Consider the following 7,500-nt stretch of genomic DNA (forward strand, 5'->3'; position numbering starts at 1 on the left):
CCATTACACCAATACATGCGTGGACGGCACATTCACGCTATTTTGTTTTGACCAGAGTTAATTACCGTGGGAGGAATATTATAAACGAATTTGAAAGTTACCGTTGGCTTTAATTTGGAAAAAACACATTTAAAGCATGGGGAATGTTTTCGACGACTATATTGCGGCAAAGGCCGGTGTAATTCTCCCTCCGAACTTCACTGAATATGCAATCTTTTAAGCTTGACATCTTAATTTGTAATTGAGATAACCTCGCATTTTGTCGTTGGACGGTTTGGCAATAGATTTTCAAAGAAAACAAAAGAGAAATACATTAGTCCTTTAACGTGTTTGCCCATGAAGGTTTCTTTGGTGATTTTTTCGGGTGATATCTTCAGTTGCAGTGTATTTCTAGAATTGCGCGCATGATAAGTTTGGCTGTTAATTTTTTGATGGAGTACGAACAGTAAGATGGACTCGCAAAGTTTCTTTTATTGTTGTACAATTGATCTCTCTGGAAACATGCCATTTTAGTTTCTGGAGTGCGAGTTTTAAGTTAAATCAACTGGAAATATTATGAAGTGTGCAAACAAACCGTGTCATGTAAAGTAAATAAATAAAGCTGTACACAGATATTCAAAACATGCATTCGTGTAACTTGCGATTTTATCAGCATCTCCTCCTGTTGATATATATATGTCCCTTGTCTCATCGAGGAAACCAATATGCATCGGCTTTCGTTGCCATTTGAAAGAACCAGCTATTTAGCTTTCAAAACATCAGGGAAGTTTGTGCCAAAGTACTTTCAACCCCATGGTCACAGAGCTCGACAACGAAATCGCTAATTTCACTCGTTCCAAAGATTCAAACCCGATTCTGGACAAGTTATGAGATGTTTCAGATGGCATATCTCCACTTATACAAATAAAATCAAGTTGCATCGTCCACGGCATTGTAAGAACAAAAGGGAGCAAATTTTTTCATACACTTATGGCGGATTAGTCTCGAGGACTTCGCGAGAGCTCTGCGCATCCACGATGGTATTTTCACTTCCGGCGTTTCAACAGCCAATCAGATCACGAGTTTGGTCGGCCAAAATTTGGCCGACCGTCTGGAATTCTTGAGAGACTTTTGGTCAGGCCCAATTTTAGCGAGCGGCGACATAAGAACATATGGGCGAAGCTAAAAATGGGCCTGATCGCAGGTTAGCAGCATTCAGAATTCAGGACAAGTTTTTGACAGTTCTCTAGGTGTCTGTTGGAAAAACCCAATTACAGTCAGAAGTATCCATAATTAATTAAGACACGTATCAAAGGCCGAAATGATTCCACATGAAACAGATCAAAGGAAAACACTACACTTACTTGCTATTTGCAGATCGTTTGGATGCTGACTGTTTCTTTGCAGCCTTATCAGCTTTTGGTTGAATTTGCGCTGCTTGTGTTTTCCCTGATGACTTCTGTTTTACCTGAGTTTTTGCCTGCAATGAGGCTGCTTGCTTGGCTTCTTTTTTGGTGGGAGGTTTTTTGTCTGCCTTTTTTTTTGTCTTATTTGTTCCAATGACAGTTTCACCAGTCAACTTACTGAGTTGTTCATGAACAGATATCAGCTGTAGGCAAAATAAGAATGGAAGTAATCAAAATACCTCTGCTATATGAGCACTGCATTTGCAGGGCTGACCTTTTCTCAGTTCATTGTCATACAGCTGTATGACTTTTTTAACTGTACTACGATTTGCCTAAAAGACAGGGTATGCCTAGCTGGTCAACTCCCAGGTGTTAACCACAACATGACATTAATGAACAGATGGCACCACTGTTTTCTTGTTTTGTTTTGTTATAGTTTCTGTTCTTCTATCCACAAAGATACACATCGTGTTTACAGATAATTAGCTTTGGAAAAATACTTGCATGTACAAAAATGTAGTTCTTCTGTGACTGAAAATGGTATTACCTGTTGCTGAAGTTGGGAAAGTTTCTCCGCTCTGTCAGTCTCATTGTCTTCAGATGCAGGTGAAGATGAAGGCGGGGTGGCAGCAGACTCTAGTTCTGGCTCAGCAGCTTCTACTACTGGCACAGAAGGAAGCTCTGGTTCCTCTGGCATCTTGGCAAATTTCATTTCGAAAACATCCTTTTAAAGTGAATGGCAATAACAGGATTGTATGAAAGCCTAGCAACATCCACTGATCAACTGAAAACTTTTAGCTTACTTACACTTCTCAATTAAATCACTTGATGAATCAACAGAAAATCAGGCTTGGTTATTTTAAGTGTTGTAAGTCTGATTTTTTTCTATAAAATCTTGGCTTTGCAGTAACATTTGATGACAAACCTGCAGTTGTCTTGCCATTTTGACAACATCGTGATCTGGGGGATTGTATCTATAGCAGTTGCTAAACATGAGCCGGACATCAGCTGCAAATTCAGACGATGAATTGTATTCTCTACCTTCCATTTTTACCTATCAGAGTTCACAAAATCACAATTAGCACTGCAAGCGAAAGTTCTGAGAACAGTAAGGACTAACCTCAGCTTGACTTTTCAGTACTTCCAGAGATGACAAAATGCATGAACACATTCCAACAATCAAGATTACCTTTATGGTACCCATGTCCATTGGCTGTTTGATGATATCATGATAATCATGTAATCCAAGAGCAGTGGCATCAACAGGCTTGAAAAATGGCCAAGCATATGCCTACAAGATTCATAAATTTTGTTAATAACCAATCACACAACTCCCACAACACAAAAGAGGGAAATAAAAGGGATCCAGATAAAATGACTTTTTGTTCATTCAGCAAAATGCAAGCCAATTCTCATTGAATTGAATGCACTAAAATTAGGGCATGAACTGTTCCATTTTCCAAACAGTAGGGCAATGAGAGAAGGAAGGCAAAAATTTGTTGTCCATTTAATAGCATTCTCTTGCTAAAACTTGCCACTTTGTAACTCAAGCACTGCAACAATATTTACAGTCACTTTAGACTATCTTTTACAACATGGTTTACACTAACAGACTATCAATAACACGGTACAAATTTACAGACAACATTTATCAATAATGATAGGCTTACTGCATGTTTCTTGGAAAACAATTCTTTGATTATGTTGCTGCAGTATCGGAGCTGCTCTGATAACGGTTTCTTTTTACCACGTGCCTACAAAAAAAATGTTGTAAATGTATAACAATGAAACAGATCTAGAGCAGAAAGCTAATAATGAACAGTTCTCACACACTGGATGCAATTTGCCTGCCACACAAGAATGTAGCAGCACTTTATTTGAAACCTCACAACTAAGATACAATGAGTATTTAAAAAACAATACAATGTTCATACCAACAAAAAATCTTAAGAGTTTTTCTCTGTCCTTGTGTGGGCCTATTGGCATCAGTAGGGCTAACGCTCACATGGTTCATATGGGGTAGAAAACTAGCACTTCACACATTACCCTCTCATAGTTATGACTGTATGCAGACTGGCAAGAAAGGGGATCGGTGGGTGGGAAAGCTGTTGCTTCTTATGGCAAGAAAAAGAAAACTGGATCACATGACTGAATGTGATATCTGATATCCTGATTTGGGCCCAGCACCCCATTTCAGTGTGTGAGGACTTCATTTCTTGCCTCTTTTGCAAGCTCAGCCAGCAAGAAAAACATTTGTGAAACACTACTGATGACTTGAGCTGCCAAACATCCTGACCAAATTTCCAGCAATAAACTGAACATAACATTTTCAAATGACTTTTCCAGTTTATCAGCAAATTGAGATCATTTCACAAAGACCGACCAAAGTACTGTAAACACCGATTGATAGGCTGTAATCATAGACAAGCCACACTCTTAAGTTTAGAAGCTGAAGATTTAGATAAAAACACCAAACACCAAAAATTCACAAGTTTGTGTCACCTTGGATTAATCATCCAATTAGCAGTATAAATATACCCTCAAATATACATTTTAACCCTCCAAATTGAATACATTTGCAATTTATTGATCTAAAACATCTTTGCTCACCATTTGAGGCTCCTCAGGTAAATCACGATTTGGTTTTTTCACTGTTCTTGTCGACTCCCTACGTGCTGGTATTTTTGCTGCCTTGGTCTTTACAGGGAGGGGTGGTTCTACCATTCCACTTATTGGTGTAGTAGGAGTTGTAGTGTCAGCTTTTCTTTTCACCCCTTTTTTGACCTGGATGAATCAGGAAAACTTTGATTTAGCAGGACAGTTGCTTTTATTTCCTAATCTGACCCCTCACTGCATATTGCAGAATAATTGTCATTATGTCCACGACAACCACAAGCAACACCTTTTAAAGGGAACCTACAACTGTAATATTAATCTGCTCGCCACTGACAAATCACAATATTTTGCTCAACTTCACCCAACAATAAACGAGTTCATGCTCTTGAGTGCATCATGGGTAATCAGGGCAAGATGGAGAGGAATTCAAAGGTTTGTAGGTAGTTCAAAATGATGAAAAGTATTCATGATATGCAATTTTGGGTTTTTTTATTTTCCAAAACAGAAGATATGCGCTTAAAGGTGCTGCAGAATAAATTTGGAGAGAATGGCTATTCTAGAATTTCTGCCATACATTTCCTGTACTGTAATTCGAAAGGCACAAAACTACAGAGAATGTATGGAGATAAAAAAAGCAATATTTAGGAATTCCAAAGAACGAATACCAAGTCTAGTTCATCTCAGTTGTGAACGTGAACTTATTTGTTTGGTTTATGAAGGCGAAAGTCTATAAAGTAGAGTCATCTACAGTATATTTTGCTTTGAATTTCCCACCACGTTGCCCTGATTACCCTTGATGCAAGAATGTGAACTCATGTATTGTTAAATATTTAATACAAACTTTATCATTTTACAGTACTTTTCTGCAAATGTAGCAGTAGATTCTCTTTACAAGTAACCCATTTGTTCTTTAAACAAGAAACAGTTAGCCACACACAAAAGTTATAGGAATTCCATGCAGCAATGTTAGCAAAATAAATATGGCAAGGGTTTACCCTTTTGGGATTATAGCATACCTTGGCAGGCTGAGCAGCAGATGGCAAGGCTGGAGCAGCAGAAATAGCTGGCGATGGTAACACAGTAGTTGCATCTACTGGGGTAGGGAGTGCTGTTGTGGCTGTAACAGCTACTGGTGGGGTAGGATATGGTAAACTCATCATTGGAGTGCTATCTGGAGCAACTAAAAGTGAGACCAAAAAACAATAGGGTTTATTAGGTACCAAAAAAACTTACAAGATCCAATTCTGTAAAAATTTCTCTTCCCCCCCCCCCCCCCACAAAAAAAAAGATGAAAATTTAGGTTTTAACCTACATGTATTCACCCCTAAACCAGCCATACTTACTATTTTACTCTGTCTAATGCCAGACAATTTAACTCGTCAATGGGGAACCCCCAGGAGTCATGCGTTAAGGAGTCATACTTATTATTTTTTTTTTTTGGGGGGGGGGACAAAGGTAAGTTGACAGTCTCGACTTGATCCTCAAAAGTAGATTCTCGCGTCGTGAAGGTTGAGACATTCGAGTTTCGAGACGCGAGAATCGAGAGTTGAGAAAGATGGACTTTGGAATATGCATAAACTCGAGAAGAACTTGAGAAAGCGATTTATGTCTTGAAGAAATGAACAATTCCGCTACCGGATCCTTTGTACGCAATATTCATGTCGACTCTAAGCAAGCTTTCAATGTTCTTGGCCTGCGAAAAAAATATTATCTTCATTATCCTTTGGCATGTAGAAAAATAACGTCGCGATCTTATTCACTTGTTCTGAAAAAAATACACGAGTTTCCGATGCGTTCCCCAGGCACAAACCCAATCACAAACTAGCAAAATGACCACGGACATGTAATTTATCAGAGTAAAAAGGGGCCTTGTGCAAAAGTTGGCGTTGTAATATCAACAAACTGGAATCCCGAATACAACCGCGTCTTTCCCATCGTGACAAAAGCTGAATTGAAACTTTATCATCAAAATCATCAAAAGACGAATGGTCAATTATGGTCGCAATTCTGATTGCTCATTTTGGATGTCAAGAGAATCGAAAGAGAAAATATAACATGCTCTAAAAACTCGCATGGGTATACGCAATTATTCATTTATTGCTGTATCAAGCCAATACTACGGCACAATTGAGTAAACGTGAAAATCTTCATTCGTTTGTTGTCAGGTACATTTACCATGCGCATGAACTGACACAAATCATGCAACCATTATTTTTTTTTTTGTGCGTGTACTTCCACGATTACATTTTTGAACACTTGTAGATATGCCTGCAGTGTCTGATTCGTTCCTACACACTGGAAGCTGTTCTTCTTACTTTAGAAATTCTCTGATGATTTCGTAAGTAGGTAAAATAATTGAAATAAACTGTGATCGAAAGTGAAAGCATTGCGTGACAACCGCTTGAGGGTAACTTCATCCGCAAGTGAAATTTGCATATGTCAACGTTAGCGAAACTTGGAACATTAATACGCTCGTAATGCAACTGCCTTACCAGGCAACCTCACTTTATTTAAAACAACCAATCGTGATTTACCAATATGACCAATAATGCGATGGGAGAACCATTGAAAAAATTCACAACTTCGTAAATTTGAGATCGCTTGCTCGAGGCATTACATTACATTCTCTTTGCTTAAAATCAACGATCGATAACGTTTATTATCGGGGTAAAGAAAGCTTCAGGTCAAGCGTTGCATGTTCAAGTCGATTGTGAAGAGAGCCATTTTGTAAATGATCGCAACAGATTATTCATTGATCCTTTGAGGAAACGAGTGACGCGGGAACTGTGTGCATATTTCGTCAACAGAACTATTCGCACTTGATATCAGACTCGCTTTTTCGACGCATGTACAACACACAAGTGCGCTTTGCTTGTCTAATTTATTTCTCAAGAGATCAGTCAAGCATCAAGCTCATTATTTTTCTCAACTCGAAACTCGAAAGACTCAACTCGCGAGTTGCGAAACTCGACTCGAGACTCAATTCTCGAAATTTTCGAGGATCTAGAATCGAGTCTCGAGTCGAGTTTTGCGACTCGCGCGTGACTGTCAACTTACCTTTGAGCGGTACTGTAGGTGTCTTAGGCATTCAAGAAGGGCAAATCTTGCAAGCATCACAATAATTAAAGGTCCACCATGGATACATTTACAGTTTTCAAGTGCAACCAAAAAGACGAAGCCTACTTCAGGTATCCAAATACTCAATCAATGTTTTACCTGGTATCTGCTCCAATTTGACTGCAGATACACCTCTCTTAGTTCTTTTAGCTGCTGGTCCTCCTGGTTCAGCTTTCTTTTTTGGCCCCAAGATCATTTCATACTCCTTCAGTAAAACACCACAAAAGACAAAAAAGAAATCACTTGACTACATACATGTTTACTCATTTAACAATGTTTGTCGCAAGTGCAGGAGATGCCCTAGTACAGCACGGACAATGATCCCGGATGGGAACACCTACGTGGCCAGCAGTATCCACAACCCACTATAAAGTCCCCGCAT

General features: G+C 38.9%; 3 protein-coding genes across 6 annotated transcripts in view; 1 reads left to right on the forward strand and 2 right to left on the reverse strand.

The window, feature by feature from the left end:
* LOC137984411 (doublesex- and mab-3-related transcription factor A2-like) overlaps positions 1-7,500 on the reverse strand; it is a 350,662-nt gene that overhangs the window by 160,325 nt on the left and 182,837 nt on the right. The gene's annotated exons all lie outside the window — the stretch shown is intronic.
* Positions 1-7,500, reverse strand: part of LOC137984336 (bromodomain-containing protein 3-like) — a 29,353-nt gene that overhangs the window by 14,915 nt on the left and 6,938 nt on the right. For all 4 annotated transcript variants that reach the window (XM_068831505.1, XM_068831491.1, XM_068831512.1 and 1 more), the window contains 8 exons: positions 7,218-7,323; positions 5,018-5,181; positions 3,996-4,169; positions 3,056-3,139; positions 2,575-2,676; positions 2,311-2,439; positions 1,933-2,109; positions 1,344-1,588 (listed from right to left, as the gene is read on the reverse strand). In XM_068831505.1, the coding sequence (XP_068687606.1) occupies positions 1,344-1,588; positions 1,933-2,109; positions 2,311-2,439; positions 2,575-2,676; positions 3,056-3,139; positions 3,996-4,169; positions 5,018-5,181; positions 7,218-7,323 (1,181 nt within the window). The remainder of the gene's footprint in view (positions 1-1,343; positions 1,589-1,932; positions 2,110-2,310; positions 2,440-2,574; positions 2,677-3,055; positions 3,140-3,995; positions 4,170-5,017; positions 5,182-7,217; positions 7,324-7,500) is intronic.
* Positions 1-7,500, forward strand: part of LOC137984468 (protein C10-like) — a 236,392-nt gene that overhangs the window by 4,577 nt on the left and 224,315 nt on the right. The gene's annotated exons all lie outside the window — the stretch shown is intronic.

This window comes from Montipora foliosa, chromosome 2 (genome assembly GCF_036669935.1).
Source record: "Montipora foliosa isolate CH-2021 chromosome 2, ASM3666993v2, whole genome shotgun sequence".
Taxonomy (NCBI): Eukaryota; Metazoa; Cnidaria; class Anthozoa; order Scleractinia; family Acroporidae; genus Montipora; species Montipora foliosa.